Genomic DNA, 26,683 nt, shown 5'->3' with positions numbered 1-26,683 from the left:
AATGGCTCACCATGTTGATCCCATATGTTCACTCAACAGCAAACTTGAAATGACACAGCATTTCATTCAAAAGTGAAAAAGAAACACAATTTGGAGCCACTGGTGAAGGGAAAGAAAAAAACAGAACCCATTCCTCGTGTAAATAGTATTCAATGACACAAAAATGTGGTTACTGTGGCTTTTGCTACAACAATCTACTGGTTTCAAAATTGTTTCAAGTGAAGCATATCTTATATTTGAAGATCTGTTTTCGCAAAATTAAAACTTGGAAACGGATACTTACAGCAACCGTGTGGCTAACTTTCCAGCAACCAACGTCAACATACCTGTTTCTTTTATTGCAACTCAATCTGTACCTTTCACTTCCATGCTTACTGCACATTACTTCAAAAACTCAAACTTAAACTGTACCACACCTTCCAATCAATTTTCTCTTTCTTTCTAGTTATCCATTTTCTAGACAATATTCTAGTGTTGAACTTGTAATGCGCGTCAGATACCGTTTCAAAACAAATTTATTCCAAAACTATGTTCCAGAGCATGTGGCAGTAATTTCCTAACAATTCTTCAAATTATGAGTTAGATACCATTTGGAAACAATAAATATGTATATTACATTTACTGCAGATAAACATGAATGCAAAATGAAGAACAATAAATTAGAAAAGTATCGTTTATCAGGCCTGCCTATAGGTTCTTAATACATGAAACAGATGGTTATATGTCAAATCTTACCAACTTACATCCTGTTATGAAGTCTACAAAATGATCATATGAAAAATTGATGTATCCCATAACCTTTGATTATATGTGAAAAGTAAACCTCAAAAAAACTACTCTACTAACAGCTACATATCAAATTCCAGTAATCAGTACAGCCATACCTCTCAAAAGTACTGTCAACATAACCTTCTGACGGTCGATATAAAATCATTAGAGAGGATACAGCCAACTGCACTCAAAATAGAGTAAGAAAAACAGGCCATGAACCTGTACTTTCACGTCCGTTAGATCAGCAACTGTTTAGTACCGGTCACGGCGCCTGCACAAAAAGTTAAAATGCATAAGAACCGAGGGAGGGAAATGGTATCAGGGGAAAAGGGACAGACTGATTATATACAAAAAAACTCATGACCTCCATGTGGTATAAAAAATTTAATAAGAAAAAATAAATATTGAGTATCTAACCTAATATTAAAATGGCTTCAAACCACATATGTATGCAGCAGGCAATGAACTAATGAACTAAGCAGGTAGTGAAAAGCATCCAAGGTCCTAATTCCTAAATATCCCCAGAAGCAGTGAGAACAAAATATAAAATAGTACCTCTAAAAAATGCAGAAGATTTTTTAAGACAAATGCAAAGTACTTGCAACTTACCAATCCTTAGTATAACTCACGGGAGAGAAGATGCATAATATGTATTGATGAAATCTAAAGATTCTAAATCACTATCTTCAACTATGAATATTCAAGTCAACTGACATGCACATCAACTATCACAGAGTTATTTGACCTTACAACGTTGATTATCAATACTTGGTAGATGTGATAAAAATAATTTGAACCCAAGGAGACATTTTGCTTTGCTTGTTCCAGTTGTTTTCAGGGGTCAAATCCAGTCGTTTGTTTGTCTTTTCAGTTTTCGATTGTATTTGTTCTCCTTGTTTGTTTCTTTGTATTTTGGGCATTAGACTCATTTTATTAATTCAACAAGATAGTTTTGTATCGTTTCAAAAGAGAAAAAACACATATTTTGCGCAAGGTGTGAAATATGAACGATGACCAACGAAAGCAAACGATACACAGCACAAGTTGATATGGTCACTAAACAGTACTTGTGGCGATCATAGTCCCTTGCACGTTCCCGGTCTGTTGATCGTGAGCGTGAACGGCGACGACTTCTAGAATCATAAGAGCGATCTGGGTCTCTGTTGCGCTCTCGATCATAACGATCCCGATCGTGATACCTATCACGATCCCTGCTCCTACGGTCATTATCCCTTCCACGGTCACGACTATCACCACGGTCACGATCTCTACTAGGTTCTCTATCAGGTTCTCTGCTACGCTCCTTTGATCTGAAAGAAAAGAATTTAGATAATGAACAACGTACCACCTTTAAAAAAATTATTAAAAAAAGTTAATACCATTTTGGTCTCTATAATAATCAATTGTCCAACTTTGGTCTTTGTATTTTCAATACATCTTTAAGTTAGTCCTAATACTTCCAATAAATTTTAAATTTAGTCCTCCAAAGTTAAATTTTATTAAAATTTATTAAATAATAACAATAATTTTCATGCAAGAATAGATGCTATGTAAATATATTTTTAAGGCCAATTTAGAGCTTCTTCTTGATGACATCTCACCATATCCTTCAAAGGAGTCTCAATTCAAGATATTAATAGCTGTTGGACTGTTTTTAAGAACACCATTAAGCTTTGGCTTTCAGCAATTAACTTTGTCATGTTGTTTAGCTATCTAATGTTTTTTGTATGCAGTATTTTTGTTTCTTTTTGCATTCTCTTTATGTATCCCCGAGCATCACTCATTTTCTTGATAAAAAGTTTTGTTTCTTTTTCCAAAAGAAAAAAAAATTCTAACATAGACTATTTTTTGTTTTTTGACAAAAAATTAACAATAAACTAACAGCATGAATTAATTTTAGAATTTGTAGAAAGGAAGAGACTAAAAGTGAACATTTGAAGATTTAGGGACCAAAAGAGAATGAAATCAAAACCATGGAGACCAATATGGTATCTTAACATTTAAAAAGATTCAAGAATAAGAACATTTACCGTCGATCATCATGTCGATCAACCTTGCGGCTTTTGTTTCTTTCTTCCTAACAAAGTGACAAGAAATACAACTGAAACCACACATCATGGTAATTCAATGGCAAATAACATCATTTCCCTTGTATCATTCTGATTCTCAATAGAAGGCTTGGCTTCTTATAGGATTTAATAAATATGCATATATTATAAAAGAAAAAAGAAAGAAAGAAAACTCCATTACAACTCCACTGAGGCTCTAATAGCCAATTGAAAATTGCATACTTACATTTTTTTTTTTTTTTTTTTTTTTGCTTTTTTAAGAAGGAAACAAAACCTTTCATTGTTATTATGAAAGGAATCTAACGCTCAAAATATAATAATATAGAAACTAAAATAAATGTTCAACTAAAAGATATAAACTAAATTAAGCAGGAAATATGAAAGCATTCCAATTCAAACAAATGTCTGGAATAGAATAACTAGAGAAAGGCTTTGAATCCCTGAAACTAATGGTTGTATTACAAGTAAATCCAAAACTACAAATTGTATTAAGCGTACCTCCTGCCAGGAAGGTTTCGTTACCTGAGCAAGTTCTTTTCAAAGCTGGAGTAATAACTAGGATGATTCTAGGTTAACATGAATTGTATCCTCAGTTTTACTAACAGCTCATATTAAGTTAGAGGTACTACATTGTAGGTAATTTTTCTAGTATTCTTTTTCTAAAGAAAAAACAGAGAATTTTATCTTGCAACATTTTACAGAATTCTGATAAAGATTTCTTAATGAAATTATTTCTTGTGGAAAAAAAATACATTTCTCGAAGACTAGTTCTACTTTTATTGGCTCCAGGGGTTCACAATTTCTGCCTTTAACACAGGCTTAGCCACTGCCCTCTTGCTAATACTGAGAAAACACTAGCAATCAGAAACTTGCACTTACTCTGTGGTTTGGGCACTCCACCAATGCCATTCAAGAAATAGACACCAGGGGAACTAGTCACATCAAGTAAACTGTAAAATAATATCCAAGCTATCCTCTGAAGGCGTCCTCAAAGAGGTTGCCATATCCTTCACAAAAATGTGTCACAAAAGAAAAACCCATTTGTCTCTTAAGGAAAGGAAAACTCACAGATAAAGTAATAACTCAGAATCTCTATGGTAGAATTTGAAACATATAGCAGCACCTGAACCCATTCACAGTACCAACTTAAATACACAACTCCAAAAACAGACCCAACGGAACTAACCATTAACACATTTTCTGGACAAATGATTAAAATAAAGGCAATCTTTTTTTTCTACTTTGTTTCCCCCTTGAATGATGTATATATACAACCAAAAATGGGTAATAACATGAACACAAATAAAATCATCTAACCTGAAGCTCTGCTAACTTTTCACGTATTTGCATGTAGCCGAGATGAAGTTTTCCTCCAAAATGATCTGCCAAACGACGATCACTGAAAGAAAAAGAAATTAAAATGGTCTAACACTCAAAACAAAAAATCATGAATTTACTTTCATTCTGAAAATTAGAAAAAACAATGTAATGCATGGTTCCCCATAAGATTCTCAGGAACAATAGCATATCCACAAATATAAACAGAAATAACGCACAGTCTTTAGCTGGAAAAGTTATCCTCGTAAAACTGGGCCCAAGAGCCTGCTGGGGAAAAGGAGGTATAATTGTCGGGTCAAAACTGAGCACTTGGAAACCCCAAAGACTAACTTTACATTTTCCTTAGAAAGGCTTGATCATCAAAAGAACATGCACACTTTATAGAGTCAGATTTACCTGTCATAAACACTTAAAAATGCCCCACAGATGTCGCACACACGCAGCTTTTGATCCGTCTGGGTAGATACAAAACAAATGAAATTACATTACGTAGGGTATAAATAAATTTAAATGCTTTGAAATTTAAAATAGACTTCAACCTATATTATAAATCTCATATACAATCAAAAATGATTGAAAAACTTAAAAATCCACCCTACACTAATATGAATTTTCCAATTAGCATTGATTAAAGGGCAACAAATCCTCAACGCTTCCCTTATGCAAAGTGATCTTAATGACAAATGGTTTTGGAACAAGGAGACAGAAAAAGGCACCACTAGGATTATATGGGTAAGGGCTGAATCTCATTTAACAAAAATTTCTATTGTTATCCACGGAAGGCCTCAGGGTAGGACAGAATCTGAGGTAACCCATTCCCCCTTTTCTTTTCAATATTGATGTGAACTGGTTTAGTAGGCTTATGTTCAAGCAGAAGAGGTGGTTTAATTAGGCTATGGTGAAGGGTGAAGGTCCATTTTCATTTGTCACCTTCATTTAATAGACAACATGATTCTTTTTTAATCTCACGAGTTTGGGGCTCTCAAAAAATTGTTTGATGTTTTCCATAATTTTGGAGAACTTCGGTTTGAACTTAAATTGGAAAAAATTAGAGGTTATTGAGGTGAATTTGAAGCCTTCTATGCTTGAATCCGTTGCTCAGAGGCTCGGTTGCAGGTTGAAAAGTGGCCAGACACTTATTTAGATCTCCTCTAAACAAGCCTCATCAGTTCACTTCTTTTAGTCCCAATCATCGAAAATTTTGGGAGAAAAAGAAAAAAAACAAAAGAGAAAAAAATATCACCTTGATCCTCATTCTCCATTCCAAAGTCAGGAGTTACTCTCCTCTGAGCTACCCTATCAAAAACCTCCCTACTCATTACTTCTCCTTTTTCCTGATGCCAAACAAAGCTGCTCCAACAATTTTAGAAACTTTCTTTGGAGGGGTGATAAAGATGTGTCTAGCCTCCAAATTGTAAATTAGGAAAATGCCATCCTTCCCTGGACAATGAAGGTATTGGCATTCACATTTGATGGTGGAAATGGAGCTCTCTTCACCAAATGGATTTTGCAGTATGACAATGAAAAGAATGTTTTTTTTTGGGGAAAACATATTGATGTTATAGACATCAGTTCTATGCTTATCCCGGAAGATCCTCTTCAATTCTGCCAATGGACCATGGATTTTTTTTATATTCGTGACTGTCCGAGCCAGCTTACGAGCGTTTGGGTACAAGGCTATAATTCAAGGCTCCATGATTGAACTTTTGATCTCTTAGTCATTATTGAAACTGTCTTCTTTTTAAATGAAACATGGAAATTTTCATCTTGAAAAATCATCGTTTGGTCAGATCAAAACTCACATCCCAAGAGGAAAAATGGGTGAGGGTGGCTGAAAATAATGGTGCTTTCTCCATAAAATCTCCTCCTTAATATGCCCAAAGAGGAAGACTTATGTGATCTTATCCTTGCAAAGGCTACATGGAAGGACCATTATCCAAAAGTAGTCAAGTTTCTCCTCTGAGAGATGAATCATATCACGTGGCTGCACATTGTGTGGGCTTTTATTTTGGACCTTCAGAATGAAAGAAACCAAAGAATACTTGTAAAAAAGAAGCATAATTGGGAAGTTTTCTTGGATTACTTTTGTTGCTTTACTTGGTCTAAGTGTAAATCATCTGCTTATTTTATCTCTTATAATGTGGCTCTTCAAAATCAGGAGAGCTTTTTTTCCTAATAAAGAACCAAACTTTGTACAAAGGGCATCCAAGAAAAAGCCCACAAGAGGAGTTCCCGCTTAAGAGGGACTTTGGTCAAGTAATATAAGAGCTAACATACTTGTTATAAGAATATACAAGTGCTAACATATAACTACAAAAAGATTGTGTCAATGACGCCCAAAAAGAAATAACTTAACAAGGACCAAATGACACATGGACCCCCTTTCAATGCCACAAAAATTATTGTTTCTCCCCAATAAACCCCACAAGGTCGCACAAACCCCTGCTTACCCCAAAAACCTCCTATAATCTTGAACTGGAGAATAGCAGATAAACTCCTTGATCATCTCCCTGTAATCTTTGTACCTACTATATATCAACCTAGAAGTCAAACTCAGTAAAAACATATTTCCAAAGAAACGGAGGAAAAGTACAGCTCCAGAGAACATGATCTAGGTTTTCCTTGCTTGTCAATAAAGAATTCAACAAAACGACCCTATCAAGGTGCACAACTCCCATCTGAAGTGCTTACTTTTTGATGGGTAGTATGCCAGACAAAGAACTAACCTTCAATGGGTAGTATGCCAAACAAAGAACTAACCTTCTTTGAAATTTCCACATTCCAAAAAGAGGACAACACGAATGCACAGAAAGCACATGATATCAACAAAACATGAAGGAATGAGCTATAATAAAAGCCCCTATAGGGTCAAGGCTCCACAATCTAATCTTACACTCCCCTACCAACTATGAAAGCTACAAAATCCAAGTGATGAAGAGGGAGAGCTCTTGAAAAGAGCAAAAGAATCACCTACCATGCGATTTCTCAAAGTGCTCAAGCAATGTGAACGAAGAAATGTAAACCAAATTGGACTAGTCTACCCAGTTATCCTCCCAAATATGTTTCCATCCCGTCACCTCAAGAACAATGAACCATATGTGGAGAGAATGGAAGTTCATTAGACATTGTTCGTAGGTTTTTGTAGGTGCCTCTGACCCCACCCAACATCCGCTCAAAAGGATGAGTCGTACTTGCTTGTTATAATCATATACCAAAAGATAAACAAACTCAATAGGAATCACCAAAGCCATTCAGCCAAAAAGACTTTGCTATAAGCCCTTAAATTTCCTAATTCTGAACTCTCAGTATTCACTGACTTTCCCACCACCTCCACACTCACAAGAGGGTCATCTTTCCCCATATCAACCCTTCCCACAAAAAGAATTTAGTATCCCTCTTGCATGGACTCCATGACCATTTATGATATATATACTTATATATAAGAAACCACTGCATTGATGACACGAAAAGCCATATCAACGCAAGAAGTTTCATCCTACTACCACTAATCTGGCGCATCCGCATTGGGACATGAATCACACCTAAAATGAAATTGCATAGTTCCACCATGGCATGCATAAATATTTGTTCTTTTGCATTTCATATTGTAAGTACTAAATTAGATTTTAAATACAAAATAAAGATATCATGTTTTGCCAGAGAGATGAGGAGGATTCGAGAGAAAAAGTTGACTCACAATTCGCACATCAGCAGCTGTATATTTGGATGAATCCACCACTGGCTCCTGCCTAGCAGGCAGCTAATCAAAATTGAACAAAGTTAAAACACCATAACCAACAGTTTATTCCAGAAGTACGATTAGAAATAAGATCCTTAAAAAATACATCCATATAAGTAAAAAACATTGATTTCTGTTATCACTGCTAAGGGAATCAGGGTCAGGGACTAACCTTCTTGAGTGCTTCAGCTTCCTCCAGTGCTTTTTGAGCCTCGTCAATCATTCCTTGCTCACCTGCAGGAGAGAACAATATGAATCAACACCTCTAATTACCAGAACTACAAAAAAATGAACTTCCAATCCCTTTGCAAAGAAACAAACTGAAAAAACACCCCAACAAACTATTCAACTCCTCACAATTACATTTCAATAATTATCCATCCTTTCACCAAAAGAACATGATAAGATAAATAGAACCCAATAAAAACAATTTATACTTTATTACTCGAGAAGTAAATTCACAACACAACCTAGTGTTTGTTGAACAAGACTTACCGAGTTCCTCAGCCTTTTTCAACTTCTCATTTATCATCTCTTGCGTACGAGGATCAGGAGCTACAACAGGTAGAGGAGCCAAAGGTGGTGGGTTTGGCAGAGGTTGAGGCAAAGATGCCCTATCTTTGTTGAAAGCATCTAAAAGAAGCATGGACTGTTAAAAAATAAATTCAAGTGTTAGATAGTTCACATTGAATGTTAACAAAACGGGAAAAAAAAAAAAAAAAAACATATACCATGGTTAAAATTATAAACATAGATACAAAAAGTTTCAACTGCTTCAATCCAAAATTATCATATGATGTACCTGTTTGTCAGCTCGTCTGGTCCTCAATTCTTCTACAACCTCCAAAACCCGAATTTTAAGGTCTGTTTTGCCCTCAAGATCTGCAATATTTGATGCTTCAACTTCTTAATAGAACTTGCATAAATAAGGACATAAAATTCAAAGCAATTAATTAAATTAAATTAAATTAATAAACAAACAACTTTAGAATCTCAAATACCTAAAGAAACACCCAAAAAGAGTAAAGGGGGGAGAGAAATTTCAGCAGTCATTTTACAAGTTCTGCATGTGTCCATGCAGCACAATATTACGCATTGATGTATGTAACAAAAACACACAATATCCTCAAATGTAAGTCTTAACCTATATAATGCCAGGCATTGGAGAATGCTTTTTACACTGATTAAGAAAAATTGGGAAAGATCACCCATAATTTTTCGAGAGGGTCTTGAACGTCTTCATATGCTTGTCCTTTCCAAAATAACCAATACCTTACCCACCATCACGTGTCTCTTTTACTCATATAAGGAACATGCACAACTGACTAGCTCAGTCACCCAATTTCCCATTTTAACCCTCCTAGTGAACATAATCAGAATAGGAGTCTTTAAATTACCACTGAAGCTCAAAGAAACCTTGTAGAAAAGTCTTTTAAGTCACTTTTTTAATGGCGCTGCCAGGGCTCCATAACTTTCCACGAATTGTCAAAATTAGCCCATAATACTCAAAAACCCCACACATCCGCCGCCTTCCCATAATTAGCTCAGACCACCAGGCCTCCTCCCTTGCCCAACAACCTTAAGCTCTACCATCACCCAGTCAATACACATTGATCAAAAAATCTTCTCCACCACACTCAATGAATCAAAGGGATCTGTAGCAAAGATCTCCGAACAAGGTAAGAACTGTATCTATTCTATTTATCTCTCCTGGGCGGCCCTGAATTGGCTATCTAATGTTTTCAATGCACTGTACAATGATCCAAGCAACCACGCCTTTTTTCAAAAGCTGGCCGAAGAAAACTCTACCATTTGGGTGGGATAAAAAAGGAAATAAAAAGGGCTTTTTTGTAAAAATCTCTCATCTTCACCAATCAGGACTCACAACCAAATTTTTCATACCATCGGAGGAAAAGAAACAAGGCTGGTTCTTCTTCTTCTCACTACTGTCCGATTTTCATGGTGAACCTACCCAACAAAAGCAGAAGTCAAAATCATATGCTGTGGTTACTAAAGAACAGTCGCACAGACAGCCAAACACAACAGAAGCCCTCATCCCTACCCGATCGACTTTGTCTCCACAACATGTTGGGCATCCATGGTCATCGACAAACACTACCATCTACATGACTCTTGAACCGAAATCAGAAAGAATATCCATGCTCAGTCTCCCAGAATTGTATCATTAAATCTATCCAACTCGTCAAAGCCCTTCTTCACCTATTTGATGCAACCTTAGCTACAAATTTGAGCAACGAACCGACTGGGCTCTCTATGGCTCCTTCTGATTAATATTTCAGCCCACAAATGACCAATCAGCCTTTCAACGCCGAGTCACTACCTCTTATGGAGGATGGACTGAGATCGCTGACCTCCCTCCTACCCATTGGAATGATAAAATTGCAGATTTATTGGCAATTATTTTGGAGGTTTCCTTACAACGGCAAACCAAACTGATAGAGGTCTAAAACTTATGGCCGCTTGAATGAAAATCAAACCAAATCTCGTGGGATTCATTTCAGCCTCTTTACTTATCCCACCGGAGGTAGCTTGATTCCCTCTCACTATCCAAATTGTTTGCCAGCGCTCTACAACAGACCGGGGCCCACTATTACGTCAAAACACCCAACATACTACTATGGCCAACAACACGGACACTGAACAAATTCCAGCAGAAACCAACTTACCCAGTTTACAAGGTATGCATATTGTTCCTCCATTAATTCACCTATCCTTTTCTCCCTTGACTAAAAAATTCATTTTAGTTTACCTACCATTCAGCCCAACCACTGAATCCCCAAGTAATTCCAATATACCTTCACACTCACTACCAATAAAAAATTTCCAACTCCTACCCCACCATCCTCCACCCACTCTCCTTCCATTTCTATTATTCCACATACCACCAATTCTTCACATTCCACTACCAATACTCTTTTTCAAACTCCTACCCCACCACCCCACACCCTCCCTCTTCCCACTTATGCCCCTCCACCCACTGTCGCAGTCTTCTCGCCATCTTCCCATTTACACACCCCGATTTACCCTACCACTGGAACACCTCCTTCTACAACTAAACAAATTTTCACCATACCTCTCCTCCGACACAACCCATGTCCCAACCCCTCTCCATCCCTTTCCCCTTCCTCATTGGATCCATCCTCTGCCATCACTCTTAATGCAAGCCCCATTACCACCCTCAATTTGAAAGAATATCATTCCACTACTGAACATGCCCAATCCACAACCTTTATGGGCTCCAACACTGAAGGCTATTTATCTAGTCCGGCCCACAACCAAGGTGATGGTGTCCAACAACAACCTCTCTCCATCCTTCCACCTACCATACACAACCCATCCCATTTCCATCCACCATACTAGAGCCACCCAACCGAAAATCCTTTTTCTACTTACCTCCTAACCAACCCAGCGATACCATTTTCACCAACTCAGACCCAAGCCTCATCCTCCTCAAAATCCTTTCAAACTCTTACCTTAAGCGAATTAGTTGCAATCATCAAACCTATTGGCCTTTGCATCATGGCTACACCATCCAGCCCCCCTCACATTAACAGCGAAAAACCCGAACTATAGAGAGAACTACAAAATTTACAATCTACCATCCACTATGATAAACCTGTCATGTTAACCATTATGGAGGAACAACAGAATAATAAATGAAATTTCTCTTAAAATGTCCGCAGATTATGCTCCTAGAGAAAAAGAGCTCTAGTTAAAAGATTGATCCTTCAACATGCCCTGGTATTTTTCTTCTTCAAAAAACCAAGCTTCCACAGGTTGACTACTTTCACATTAAATCTATCTAAAGTTCCTTCTTTATTGGTTGGACAGCTATTGATGCAATTGACTCTTCTGGCAAAATTCTCATTATGTGGAGCTAGCATGACTTTACAAACTTGGAGGTCATTCATGGCCTTTTTACTGTTTCTGTTCATCTTTCTTTGGCAGATGGTTTCTCCTTTTGGCTTACTTCGGTCTACGATCTCTCCAATGGTGTCTTTAGACATGAATAAGGCAAGAGCTAGATGTTGTGGCAAGGTTAGGAGGTGATTTTCGGTTGCAACATTCTATCCTTCAGTTATCCTTGGCTCTTTCACCTTGCCCTTCACCCAAATAGCATAATTTTTTATGTATGGGTTGTTGAAACTGAATCGTGGGACCGTCGTAACCTTCACAAGTTGAAGATTGTTGAATGGGCTTCGTCATCAAATCTTATATCTACTGTCAGTCTCCATCCCTGTCAAGATGTATGGACCTAGCCTTTAGATCCCTCTAACAGCTATACAATAAAATCTCTTATGGTTAATTACACGAGCTCAAATGACCCCCAATAAAAAAAAAAAAGCTTTATCACACCGTTTTGTAAGGCTCTTACCCTAAAAAGATCAAAATCTTCTTATGGGAACTAAGCCTCGGTGCCACAAACACTGATGACCATCTACAATGGTGTCTGCCATACATGTTTCTCTCTCCCTCTAGGTTTCCCAACTTCAAGCTAAGCATGGGAAAGAGAGGCAATCTCAAAGCAATTCATCAAATTCTATCAAAACAGGGACTTTTCTAGGATCATTGCTGCATTTAGAGCTGAGTAATCAACGCAGTATTTACTAACACAGCCAAATAATATCAATGTTCGACATTTTCTTGATGTGTTCCTCAACCTCAAATTCTTATGTGTAGGTGTGCAAATAAGGATGCATATGACATATTTCAATGCGCAGGGGTTTTTATCTATGAAGTAATCATATAGCTATTTGGAAGAATTTCTTGTAATCCACTCTAAATTCGTAGAAGTTATCACTTCTCCTTTTGTAAATTCTATTTTGCTCTTCTTTAGTCTTCTTCTATTGTTCGCCAATTCGCTGCCACCTCACCCTTGTTGCAGCCCAAATGGTTAGTAAGCTCTTTCTTTGTGGGTGTTCTTTCTTCTTCCGTAAGCTCTCTTTTTCTTCTTCTCCCTTCTCTCTTGGTCTTCTCATTTTCTCTCTCTCTCTACCGTTATGATTATTGTTGGGATGTTTCATTTCTTCATCTTTCCATGTCAAATATGGACATATGGCTATAAGCCTATAAACAAAACGTTCATGTTTACTAGCATTGACCAACTAGATCTATATCCCCTTAGATGGAAAGGTGAAAAAGATATATACAATTCCAAAACTCAAACGCATCAACCTCTCTGTGTTTTTACATGTAGTCCACTAGTCCTAATTGAAAAAGGAAAACACAATCCATCACTTGTAATAGGGAAATGAAAGATTGGAGATCATTGACATTTTGACACAACTCTTATTGTTTCCAATAAAGTATGTCATCTCAATATGGAAAGAAAATAAATAGGTCTTAGTATTTAAGAAAAACTAGATTTTTCACCAAATGAAATGCAAATACCATATTGGTCGGCTTCTTTCAACTTCTCTTTAATTTCTTTTGACAACTCAAGTACCTCGGGTATCTGTGAGAACAATCAATTAAACAAATAAACAAAAAATATATATGAATTACCATAAAAAAAATCATATCTTCACCATATGCTTTAACACATGCCTGGGTTACTTCAGAGACAGAAATTGCAATAGCTGCCTTTGCATCTTCCTCCTCAAGTCGCTTTAAGGCTCTAGCAATTTTTCTATCACATTCAATAATGAGACGATCTATAACATCCTCCAAGTCTCGGTCATAGTTATGAATCCCTTTAGCCTTTCCTTCTTCATATCTAAAAAGAGTTAAAAAGAACATTTGTGGAAATCTTCCAAGTCACGGTCGTAGTTATGAATCTCTTTTCATCATACTCTTTTCATTATATCAATGATAGGCATTGTTTCAATTAAAAGAAGAAAAAAATTTAGAAATTTCCATGAAGTAGCATCCATAAGCTGTGGGCAAGGCGTGTCTTAATTACTCATATTGTTAGTAGGTTGAATGAAGCAAAATTGGGTAATAGATTAGAATCAATGGAAAGTCACAAATCATTACAGGAAAGAAAAATAGAGTATACAGTTGACTGAATAGAATAGGGCTCCTCCTAGAAACTTTTTAATCTACCAGCACAGAACTAAAATTCCAATTTGAAACCAAATTAGGATAGCAAATTAACCACCTCTATTGCTCTAGCAGGATAGTTGGGTAGCATAAAAGAAATATGACTTAGTAATTTGAACAATGCTATTCAAAACAAGCACAGTGGTTTCTAACAGTGTCAAGGATACTCTTTCCTGAGTTGCAAGGAGTGGATCTTCGGACATGGACCCATATCCATTTTCTGAAAAAGAACGTGAATTTAATTAAAACTTCGTAAAAAGAAATTAATATATCAAGAGAAGGATGGAAACAAAAAACCCAAATCGTTACTGGCTGAAATTTATTTCCCACAACAAAAACTAAAAAAACAAATTATCCTCCACATTTTCCCTTCTACTCTTCCATTTTCAGAGATCACCCAGATTTATTCCAAAGAAAAAAACTAAGGAACCAGCAAAGAAAAGCTCCAGAACAGTCCCTAAACAAAAGAAAGGGTGGGAAATAAAGGAAATATTGAATTGATCTAACCGTGAGTTGGAAGAGCTCATGGGGACAGAGCCCAACTAAGAACATGCGGCACACATCGCGGTCGTAGTACTTGCGACTAACTTCCTGGACGTCGCCATTTCGATTGGCACCCATTAGCTGGTCCAGTTGCCTTCTAAAAGCATCCATGGCCGACTCTCCGGAGCTCTCTCTCTATCTCTCTCTAGGAAACCTTCTCACCGAAGGGTGTCCTGTCTCTACTCTCTAAAGCGAAGCTATCGGACGCAAATACAAAATTAGGGTTGGATTTGATTTGATTTGATTTGAATTGGGGTATGGGTTTCCGGGTCAAAATCGGGTGGAAATGGATGTGTTTACTTCGATGTTGGGTGCAATCGCAAGTTTATTCTTATTGTTCTTTTTTTATGAAAAATATCAATTTAAACATTCACTTCTCCACCTCTTGAAGTTATATCAATTTAAATTTCTTATTAATAGGAATACTAAATTTAATTATTTAAATCATCTATCATATTTATTTGAATATATTTATGAAAGCTAAGAGTTTAATTTGATATATTTATGAAAGTAAGATAAATTGGGTGATAGCCAAAAGACAAGGTTGAGCGGCTACATACATCATGAGGAATAACCTCTAAAGAGACGTCATGGGCGAACAAGTGTTGTAGGCGAGATTATGGGCTAAGAGGATAGTGGACGAGATGGTTAGGTGAACTAACATTGGGTGAGGAATGTTTGCATGCGAGGAAGAGGCTTGCGACCATGGTGGTTAGCAACGCGTTTAATTAAGTAAGGTGGCTGACTAAAACAAGTTGGTTTGAGGGAATTTTAGGTGTCTCGGCATGTTTCATGCATTTTGTGGAGGTGGATTAAGGAATTTGAAGGTGTTAATTAAGTTTTAAGCAAGGACTTACTATAAATTGACAACTTCAGACAAGGGTTTCTCACAATCCATTTGTGTCATTTATCTCAAATTACTTTCAAAAGTTCATAAATTGAGTCTCATTTCTAGACTAGGGTTGTCGGTTAGGTTGAATGCAAGGAGAATTATATTCAACCAAAGGAAATAACGTTAAGACAATTATAAGCAAGTTTGTAGAAGGACGTTTTCCATTTTGAGGTTTGGATCAAAAGTTATAAGTGTTGAAAGTTTATCGTTGAACTTTGGAAATTTCACAGTTTTCGGTCAAGGGTTGAGTGGTCGAGCATCGACGACTGAGCTTACGCGTGCAAGAAAGGTATAGAGGTTATTTTATGTTTTGAAGGAAACATGCCATGGCCATGGCACAATCGAGCGGTTGGGACACCATCAAGTTACAGCCATGGCCATACACACAGAGGTTAGCACTCGTAGGAAAACGCTAGCAAGGCACGCGGCCAAGATGCACTTAAGGTGTTCACAGCCAAGAAGCGCATGACACCTCATTGCAAGGTTAGAATGTGGCCAGGCCAACTCAAGCCATGTGCACGTGTCAAGTCTCTGGCATTGTGTCACTACACACCAATAGGGGTGTAAGTCCAATATGAATAGCCCGACAACTAAACTACCCAACCCATATTATATGAGTTAAGTTAGGTTGAAAATTTTAGTTTTTTCGGGTTGAGTTGGGTTTCGGGTTAATAAAAGTAAAGTTAGGATTATTTTGTTAAACAGTCGCGTATGAAGTTAAATGATCATATGGAAATCTAGGCGATCGTGTAAATAGTAAATGATTTTTTGGAGGTAGAAAGTTAAACCATCGCGTAAGAGTGTACGATCATGGGTTGGAAATGAAAAAAACAATACAACTTGACAGCCCAACCCAACCAACTCGAAAAACATGGGTTGGGTTGAGAATGTCTCCCAACCCGTTTACACCCCTACACGCCAACATGCCATTTTTGGGCTATTTTTAGGTTATCTCACTAACTTGGGTATTTTTTAGCAATTCTTAGTTATTTTCTTGATCAAGGGATTAAGTAAGACTTAAATATAAAAAAATTTAGGTCAAAGAAAATTTGGAGGAAATTCCATACCAAAAGCTAAAACCAAGTGTTGTAAGTACTAAAATGATTTCTATAACATTTCACAAAGCATGATTTATGAACTATGTTTAAAGCATGTTTCAAGAAAAATGTTGCGTAAGCTCATTTTCCAAGACTATGTTATGTCCAATTGAATGTTATGATTACGAGTTATGAAAGCAAAAGAATATTTCAAGGTTTTCAAATATGTTTGTAGTTAACTTTGTACTGATCGGTTGACAAACCTATTTTACTAAGGGCCATCAGGACGGACATACTTGGTTATGCTTTAAAAGAGGAGGATAACAGTGAATATTGTATTCTACTAACTGTTCCGTCTAAGAATGTAACGAAGAGGTTTAAATATTGTCTAAGGCTATGGACCATGTCTTACAAAATATCTAAAAAATGTTATCAATAGTAAATGTTTACAAATGAAATGTTATGAAATGATTTTCCTATCGCTAATTAATTCCTAAACCCAAAGATTTAGGTTAAATTGTTTATGAAAACATGTTTAATGAAACTATAACTCACTAAGTCTTTTAAGTTACCCTTTCCTAAAATGTTTTCTCTCTTTATAGGTACAAATTGTGTAGCTCAATGTATTGGACTTACTTCTACCAAGTCAATCAGAATTTAAAGGTGAAAAAGAATTGTTAAGATAAAATGAGTCACTTTGCCATAGTTGGAAGAAAATGTGGGTAATTTTAAGGTTTTCATAAAAATCTAGTTATTAAATGTTTTTTTCTTTAGTAAAATTATTATGATTATAAAAATCGTTTTATTAAATAGGTTGCATCTCAGTTTTGGTAAACATGACTGTTTTTGCTTTCAATTACAAATTGTTTAAGGGTAAAAGTTAAGGGTTCTCTCGAATCAATAGTAGGTGATCTGAGAGAGTGTCTGACAACTTATGTTAGCTTTTTTTCAACCTTTTAGACACACTGCATTTTGTTTCCCTAACTTTTTGCCTCGGTTTCTGTGTAGTGTCATTCAATCCTTAAAAAATCTCAATTTATTGGCCTCCAATTGTCTAAATTCTTAAAAACACACCTCGAATTAATATACAGACTTACAAACACATGATTTATCATTTTAAAAAATGTCCAATAATGTAAAGGCCTTTACATTTGATCAAATCAAAAATTAAAAATCTATGGCCATAATTTACCGTAAACATCTAAATTGCAATCCACACATTCCTAATGCAATAGACCCACCAAATAAATGCAAATTGCAAAATTTTCAATTGAAATTTTAGATGACTTTAATATCATTTCAAGGGATTAGAGCCATAATAATTTTCCAGAAATCAATACTCAAATTTAAATGGTAGTTGAAAATACCAGTATATTGACAAAAATAAACATAGAGAAACTACTATATTAATTAAAGATTAAACATGCTTTGAAATTAATTATAATTTAAAGGGAAGAAAAGAAACACACACATGTATTGTGAAAGTTTTACGGCACGCAACCAAAAAGGAAATCTTTGTATGTTTATGAGCAATTTTGAGATTTGGTTTGTGGGAACCAAAATCTTAGAAAAAATAGATAATTTTTGTAAGAGGAAATTGAACATAGAACTCTTTTTGTATAACATTCATGGTCTAAAAAAATTGTTTATGCTCCAAAAAATCAATTAGGAAAATATGGAACACGCTAGATTCCTAGTATGGAAAATACATCGACAGAAAATTATTAAAATTTCATATGACCGAAGAGAAACCAATGTTGATTAAACCCATGAGTATGAAAAACTTGTTAGCAAACATTTTGTTTGAAGGCGTGAAGACGTAGAAAAGTCTTCCAGCAAATGTGTTGTTTGTGGAGTTTTCCTTTTTTCTTAGAGCGACTACAAAACCATATGAAACATAAACAAAAGAATTTGACCCATTAGGTGTCGATCACTCACATAAGGAGGAAAGAAGCTAATAGGCTAAAAATAAGCTAATTTCTAATAAATCTAAATTTAGTTAATGATAACTTGGTTGAATCTTATATTGTTAACAAAGACATGTTCAAAAATCACAATAAAAACCTAGTAAGAATCATTACACTCAAAGGAAGGGAAGTCACAAAGTTGTTTATGGAAAGATTGAAAAGAATAAATTAATTTGCTATGTATATAGGAAGTCTAAGCATAAATCCTACCAATGAAATCAAAGAAAAGGAAGGCTACATTAGTAACCGGACAAGCCAATTTTACTAAACAGGATGGCATAATAGTTGCCGTTGAGGAAGCCAACCTGGTGGAAACAAAGTTGCTAGATTTTTTACACCATAGCTGTAGGACACTTCTTCTAAAACTGAAAGCACTTTCCTAAATACTAGGACACTACTAATAAAGAGTGTGTATTCATGGGTAACGTTGACACGACAAGAGTACTTGGAAAAGGGAAGATTTTTTAAAAAAAAAACTAACCTTTAGAAAAATGTTATCCTTAAGTATGTAGCATTACGTAGGAGCCTAGTGTCTAGAAGTTTATTGAATCATGCAGGCCTAAGTTTGTACTAGATGCTAACAAGGTTATCCACACAAAAAATGGAGACTTTATCGGTAAGAAGTAGCTAGCTAATGGTAATTTTCTTAAACATTATTCATGTTGCGAATACAATGAATGCAAGTGCTTTTTAATTTTGCTTACATAGTTGAGTCACTTAATATGTGGCATGGTAAATTATGTGATGTGAATAATGCATCGGTTAAGAATTATGTCATGTGTCACACATATAGATTCATGTATTTAAATGATAAATCAATATTTAAGTATAGAGATTCTTTTAGCATGTATCTCATGTGACCAATATGGATAATATAATAGTTAGCACCAATGATAATGATAAAGATAAGCTAGGTCTAACTGCAAGTATACACTATCGAAGAAGTATTCTTAGTGTATTCCAAGTATCCAACCCACAAGACTAACATGTCACACCCCACCATGCACACATCCCAAATCTCGCAATGTGACACGCGACGCAACTTGAGTCATCTTAACGTCTCAGGTGAAACACCAGAATACTCAACTTAAAATCTTGAACTTAGCTTAATTGCCTAGTTCCAATTTAATTAACTTAGTCGTAAGGCGAAAAGAGAATAAATGATGCAAGAATATGATAACAACAATTTCTTTTATTCCTTAACAGTATGTGATCCAAATATACATGTTATACACTTCCTTAAATACATAAACTATTAAATAAATCTTAGAACTCTTTGCTAACCTTTCACACGTAGTAGCTCGTCTTCCTTATCCAAACTTGGCTTTAACGCCCGAAAACCTAGGGAGGAAAAACTTGAAACATAAGTCAAAGCTTATTGAGCTATAGTTTTAAAAACCTTTTTGAAATACAACATATGAAATCATTTAAAAAACATGGCTTTCATCGTCTCTTTTCATAAAACATAAATCACTCATTGACCTTTTGTATTACTTTCTTCAAAAAACATGAATCATTCTCACGCATAAACTACTGTGATGTCCTTTTCATCAACAACATCCCTTGGAGAATTTTTTAGTTCAAGTTCTCATTGCTTAGGTCGTCAAGCTCAATACGCTCCTTTTACGCACTCACCAGCTTCACTCCAGCATACACTTTTTTACATGACTATCTTTACTCCTTATGTGCACATAATAGTCAGTTTCATTGATAGAAATAAGACTAATGGTTTACAAAGAAACATAGTATTTATTCAACAAACATTAAAATTTACTTGAAACATAACACAACTTTCTTTCGAAATCATTCTTTCTATAAACGTAAATGTACGAATAATATTACAAATCAATAAGAACTTAAGAAGAAAATTTTAAATCTTTAAATATTTTGGTAAAATCACTCACTACACAACTTCTTTCTTCATATCGCCTAGTTCCTCCAAAGACCTTTTTCTCACCTAGTGAGTCTTCCTTTTAGTAGAGTATTTCAGCATAATCTTTTTTACTACTAACTCTTCTTTCCTATTTATACTAATTTTAAATTGGTTAGTCATCCTTAAATTTTCATAATCTCATCATCTCCTACTTAAAGTAATACACTGCTTTGAAAGATTCGAACTTAGAGGGTAATGTTATAAGTATATATAAATCGAATTCTACATGATAAGTCATTGATCATGATCATTGCATACTAGATGCTCAATATGTATCTATTTATCATGTAATTACTAAGTCCTCGTTGAGTATAAGTTTTTCTATTGTTTGCTCAAGTGTAAGCAAAACAATAGGTTTTTCTAGGTAATCCAGGGTCAAACACAAGGAATTGATATCAAAGTTTAGTTCTAGGGCTTACTCCTCATTCATGCGGTATAAAGGAATAATCTATACAGTATGATAGAGTTTAAGTTTAAACTATATCTACACTAGAGAATCTGTAAAGTGGAATTAGAATGGAGGTGAGATAGAATTTTGAACTAACTTGTATATAAGAAAGGGATGAATGAAGGTCTTTGCACTATTAGGTGATTAAGTTATGTGATACAGCCCAAATAACAAACTTATAATTAAGGCGAGCACCTCTCGATGTCTTTAAACGCACACTTGCTCGCCTCTCAGGAGTCAAATGACTAAGCTTGGTTAAGTGACATTATATCTAAAATATTTCACTTTTAAAACCTATCGAGCTTCTCACTTCTTCTCCTTTTCGAAATAAAAATGATGAAAATTATCTCGCCAAGATGGAGTTTGTCTCCAAAGTCTTCCTTGCTAGTTTTAGTCATATCATTGCTACATGCCCTCTCTAGTAGTTGGGATAAGCACTGGCCAAATGATAAACATAGCTCAACTAACGCGATAAGAGTTATAAGCTAAGTTTCCTATCAAGAATCTATCACAAACTTAAACAACAAATAACACATTGACAGATGAATGGTAAAGATGTGATGGATTGAAAAGGTACAAACAAGTAATATATTAAAGAATGTAGGCCTTAGGCCATTGTACAATATGAAAAACATATATTACACAAAAATGGAAGGAAAAGTGAATGAAAATGAGTACAAGTTAAGAGAAATGGGAAATAAGTTCTTCTCTGCTAGAACTCTAAGCTCTCACTTACAGACTAACAGGAGAAGAAGAAGAAGTATTTTACCGGCAGTGGAAGGGCTCTTCTCTTTTTCACCTCTCTCTAAGGCTTGGCCCATTGGGTAGTTGGGGATACCATCTTCTACTTATTGGGTTTTGTGTCAACTTTCTTTAGGAATTCTAAGCAATTACTACCCTAATGTTTCCACGGGTAAATGAATCATAGATTACTTAAAGTTTAGTTTCTTACCCTATGATGTCCCTTATTCCTAAGGTGACATGATTCATCTATGCTTAGGCTCTTAGTCACATATCCTTTTGTGACATCCATTGCACCCTAGCCTTCTCAACATTAAAACTCCACCGTATATATGCTAAATTAAGAGTTCAATTTAATTTATCAATAGTCTTTAAATTCAACAAAGATATTGCCTAAATTAAGTTTATCTGAAGTGCAATGTTGCTTAAGTCATAAAGACCCCACATTATCAAACCCGTAGAAAAATTTAGCTCATGATAAATGACAAAATAAACATCTTTATGAAACCAAGAATCATGGCTATATTGTTGTTCAACTGGTAGAAAGAAGAAAAATCAAATAACAAAAATAAAATGAAAAGAAATGTTCGAAAAGACAACTAAAAAAGCTTTAGATAAACCCACAAGTTCTAAGTTTTTTCATATGATGATTCCTCATTTTCAAGATGAACTTGTTCCTCAATCACACTTATGTGGAGAGATACCTCAGAGCTGTTACACCTCAAAAGAGCCTTCATTCTTGTGGCTACAAACTTGAAATAATGAGAAGAAATCCAAAGAGTTGTTGTGAAATGATAGAAATTGTGAATGATGATGATGGAGTCGGCAATAGATAGTAGCTAGGGAGTTGTTCATCATGAAATGAAGGGCTCCATCTCTTTTATAGGCATCAAAGTGGTTGGGATGGGTTGAAATTCAAGTTCTGAATGTTCCCGAATGAAACTGAAGTTACCCAGCTTAATAAACATGAAAATCGCAACATCTTTAACTACTTCGAATTCTGAAAATTTAGGATTTACTTATGCATGTGCGTCAGATAGAGAATTGTAGAAATCATAAAAAAAACATGTCAAAATTCACCAAATCAACTCTAAGACAGGAAATAGTAACATTTAAGCAAAATTACCCCTAGTAAGCTTGGTTTAACAGACTATAACTAAATTTAGATGAAAACTCATCCATGAATTCACTTTTCAAAGTAAAAGTGCACAAATAAAGGCCCAAAAAACATGCATTTTTGTCATGTCCCGCCCTGCAAATGCGTCTTGTCCCTCCTGTTGTGACACGCTAACGCGACCTGAGCATTCCAATGCCTCTGAGTGAAACACCAGAATGATTAGCGTTAAACCTTAAATCTGAATCTTAACACATATCTTGAGACTTAACCTAAATGGTACTAACAAAATCCAAAACGTATGTTAATAAATAAATAAAAACTTCCTTTTTATTACTTAACAACAAGCGTTTCAAGTACATATTACTTGATCTTTTTACAACAAAGACTTCAGGCCTTCAACGCCTAGCACAACTTCTTCTAACTTAAACTTAGAATGTTTGGCTAACACATAAATGAGTAGCTACTTGCCTTACCCTTTTCAATTTGGCCTCAATGCCTTGATACCTAGGGAAGAGAAATTTACGACGTAAGTCAAATACCAGTGAGTGAGATTTTAGAAATCCTTATTGGGGCTTACAATTCAATCTAGTAGAATCATTTTCATAAATAGGCTCACAATGCCTTATTCAAAACATAAAACACAAACTAGTCTTTTCTTATTTTTTTCGCTAAGAACATGAATCATTCTCACACATAAAGTACTGTGATGATTGCATCATAATCAATATCCTCTAGAAAATTTGTTGATTAATTTTCTGTTGCTCAGGATGTTAACTCGATATGCTCCTTTCAAAGCATTGGCCAACTTTTTACCGTCATGTGGCATTTTCATCTCATGGTTGCCTTGACTCATTATGTGCACATAATAGCTAGCTTATGATAGGAATAAACTTAATGGTTTACTTGCATACATGAAACTCATACATTCATCGAAACATGAAAAATTTAACTTAGAAACTCATTTTTTCAACAAACATGCTTTCTCATAAATATTAACAAGTTTAAACATGCGTGCATAGCATAATATAACAATACAAGACTCTGAAAGAAGACTTTCAAACCTTCGTTTTTCCTTTTAGAAAATCACTCATAAACTAAGTTTCCTTCTTCTAAACGCCTAGCCTAATTCCCTTCTTCTCACCTAGTGACCTCTTTCAGCAGAATGATTCTTCCTTTCTTCTGCCCTCTTCTCCTATTTATACTAGACCAAAATTGGATTAGTCACTTCTTAAGCTCCCTTAGTTCGTTGACTTCTACTTGAAATGTTACATATGCAGGTTTAACATCTTTCCAGACCACCCTTAGCTTTAACCCAACACGTAGCCCACTAACTAATCATACTTAATAAATTTTCCTGAATTTTTCTAACTCTTTTTGCCTACTCTTCTCGCGTGGTAACACCAAAATGTCTTCTTCCTTGCTTCATGAGTTTGAAGGCGTACTTCTTCATCGCATCGCCTAGCTTCAATGCGTTTTACGCTTCAAAACACCTTCTTAAAAAATACTTGTGTTCAAAACGTGAGTCTTACAATTTCATGGTATGTATCAACTACCTTTTTAGTTGAAAGGTCAGATGATATAAAGACGATCAATTTAAATATATGTTTTCCATAGACGAGGATCCCAAAAGTTACAAAGAGGCCTCAAGTTCAATAGATGCTAACTTATGAAAATAAGCTATTAAGAGTGAACTAGACTCTCTAAATGTAATCAAACTTGAGACATAGGAGATCTCCCCAAGGGAAGCAAACCAATTAGATGTAAATGAATTTTCAAAGAGAAAATTAGACTTGATGGCTTAACTTAAAGATACAAGGCTAAATTAGTAGTTGCATACTAAAAAACAACGTATTTACTACTTTGATAGATATTCTCCAATAACTGAGATAGCTACAATTAGAGCCTTGATTGCCCTGACATCCATGGTTCATATCCACCAAATTGATGAAAAAACAATCTTTCTTAATGGAGATCTAGAAGAAGAAATATATATGGTACAATTTCAAGGCTCCACAATTGCTAGTCAGAAAAACAAAGTGTGTAAACTTAAAAAATCACTATGGTCTTAAGCAAGTTCCCAAACAACAGTATGAAAAATCCAATGACACTTTAATAAACAATAGATTCAAGGTGAATTCCTCTGCAATGTGTGTCTATTCATAATTGTTTATAGTTGAGTGTGTGATTATATGTTTGTATGTTGATTACATGCTCATCTTTGAAACAAAACATAGAAGTAATAAAAAAAAATACCAAATTATATCATCGTATATTGAAATGAAAGGTTTAGGAGAAGCAGACGTAATACTTGATGTCAAAATAAGAAAAACTGAAAACAATTTCTCTTTGTGCCAATCACACTATATTGAAAAATTGTTAAAGAGTTTCGATTATTTTGATGATACTTTTATAAGAACTTCTTAGGATGCTAGTATAACTCTTAAGAAAAATAAGGAAAATAGCGTGCCTCAATTTGAATATGCAAAGATCATAGGTAGTGTTGTATTTTTATTAAACTATATTAGACTTAATATCATATATGTTATGAGTCGATTGAGTAGATATACACACAATTATGATAAAGAACACTGGGGTACTCATCCTCATTTATTAATATATCTTAAGAACACAACATAGTATTGTTTTCATTTTAATATGTTCCCTATTGTATCAAATGGATATCATGGTGCAAATTGAGTAACTAGCAATGATGAAGTTAGTTTCACTAGTGGGTATGTCACTAAAAGGAATTGGAGAACTCTCGATGCCACCGAGTGTTGGGACAACTTCTCGCAACGTCAAAAGCGCCATCGAGAAGATTGTCAAGCGTAGTGCGTTGGGGGAGTAATTTCTAACGTGCTAACGAGATGGCGTTGGAAATCGACACAATAAATGTCGACGTATGGTGGACATTGACATTGGTGTACTCCTGACGTATGCACCATGCGTCAAGCGTATTGTTCTCCCAACACGATGTCAAATGAACTTTTTCTGACACCTTCTTCATGACGTCGAGAAAATGGAATTATGCTTGACGCCTTACGTGCGTCAAGAGAAAAATATATTTACTTTATTATTATTTTTTGTTTTTTGTTATTGTGAGATACTCTTTTGGATTTCAATAAAATTATGAAAGACAATAAACACAAAATTGTTTAAAATTTTATTAAAAAAAATTAATTTATAAAATTAAATACTATATCTGAATGTATAAAGAAAATTACAAATTGTTTACATTCTTCAAAATAGTTACATGAAAAAGGAAAAAAAAAAACTATATTATCTCCCAATTATTGTTGTGAATGCCAAATTCAAAGAATTCCAAACCTACACTGACATAAAAGTAAATTTTAGATGTATACATCACCGATGACAAATTAAACAACTTAAAAGTTGAAAAATATGTACCCCAACTGTTCAAGGTCCTCTATGTGTCCAACTCATTTCCTCGACCATCTTCCCCATTTCTTCCATTTGTTGGGCATGCAACTCCAATATTTTTTTTTTTTTTTTTGTTCTTCAATTAATTGTTGAGTGTTGTCAAGGCGAGCTTTTAGTTCACTAACCTTCATGGCGTGCATCTCTTGCTCAACTAAGTTAGCTTTTAGTTCGCTAACACCCAAGTGTTCTTACATGGAAAAGGAGCTATTTCATGAAAATCTACAAAGATGACATACATATCTAGATCCACCATGGGATCTGAATTTATTGCCTTAGAATTAAAAAAAACAAGAGCTTTAGTGGTATAAAAGTCTACTAGGAGGTGTACCATTGTGGGGCATCAATACTAATCTCTTTGAATTATGGTTTAGAAGTTACGATAGGAATTTCCAATAATAATGTATATAATGGCAAAAAAGAGGCATATATGTCTCAAACATGAAGTTGTGAGATAATTATTGAAAGGGGGAGTTATATCCTTGGAGTATGTGAGGTATGAGAGAATTTTGGTTAATCTTATAACGAAAGATCTAACAAGAAAATTAATTTTAGAATCATCACTGAACATGGGACTTAGACCTGTA

General features: G+C 35.1%; 1 protein-coding gene across 6 annotated transcripts; it reads right to left on the bottom strand.

The window, feature by feature from the left end:
* Positions 1–634: 634 nt before the first annotated feature.
* On the bottom strand, positions 635–14,769 carry LOC101221911 (putative RNA-binding protein Luc7-like 2). Of its 6 annotated transcripts, XR_968665.2 has the most exons (14): positions 14,488–14,769; positions 14,148–14,200; positions 13,486–13,654; positions 13,330–13,393; positions 8,720–8,799; positions 8,413–8,566; positions 8,090–8,151; positions 7,876–7,938; positions 4,575–4,633; positions 4,158–4,239; positions 3,909–3,963; positions 3,720–3,772; positions 2,802–2,848; positions 1,984–2,081 (listed from the first exon to the last, which is right to left on the bottom strand). XR_968665.2 is itself a non-coding variant. In XM_011650741.2 (13 exons), the coding sequence occupies exons 1-13, from the start codon at positions 14,632–14,634 to the stop codon at positions 1,024–1,026; spliced, it is 1,242 nt and encodes a 413-aa protein (XP_011649043.1). In that variant the 5' UTR covers positions 14,635–14,768; the 3' UTR covers positions 635–1,023. The 6 variants fall into 6 exon arrangements, 5 of the variants coding, with proteins under 5 accessions (XP_011649043.1, XP_031736790.1, XP_011649044.1 ...); XM_011650741.2 differs by lacking the exons at positions 3,720–3,772; positions 3,909–3,963 and adding an exon at positions 635–1,042 and having other exon boundaries at positions 1,839–2,081; positions 14,488–14,768; XM_031880930.1 differs by lacking the exons at positions 1,984–2,081; positions 3,720–3,772 and having other exon boundaries at positions 2,806–2,848.
* Between the last annotated feature and the right edge of the window lie 11,914 nt (positions 14,770–26,683).

Source organism: Cucumis sativus, chromosome 2, assembly GCF_000004075.3.
Source record: "Cucumis sativus cultivar 9930 chromosome 2, Cucumber_9930_V3, whole genome shotgun sequence".
Taxonomy (NCBI): Eukaryota; Viridiplantae; Streptophyta; class Magnoliopsida; order Cucurbitales; family Cucurbitaceae; genus Cucumis; species Cucumis sativus.
This window is presented reverse-complemented; position numbering and strand designations above follow the sequence as displayed.

What these genes read in the sequence shown, in the direction of transcription:
- LOC101221911 (XM_011650741.2), bottom strand. Translation starts at nt 14,634, where the DNA reads ATGGATGCTTTTAGAAGGCAACTGGACCAGCTAATGGGTGCCAATCGA. An exon ending in TCCTTGCAACTCAGGAAAGA is followed by an intron (nt 13,655 to 14,147) that starts GTATCCTTGACA and finishes AACTCTTTTTAG; the next exon opens with ATATGAAGAAGGAAAGGCTA. An exon ending in AAGCTGAAGCACTCAAGAAG is followed by an intron (nt 7,939 to 8,089) that starts GTTAGTCCCTGA and finishes AATTTTGATTAG; the next exon opens with CTGCCTGCTAGGCAGGAGCC.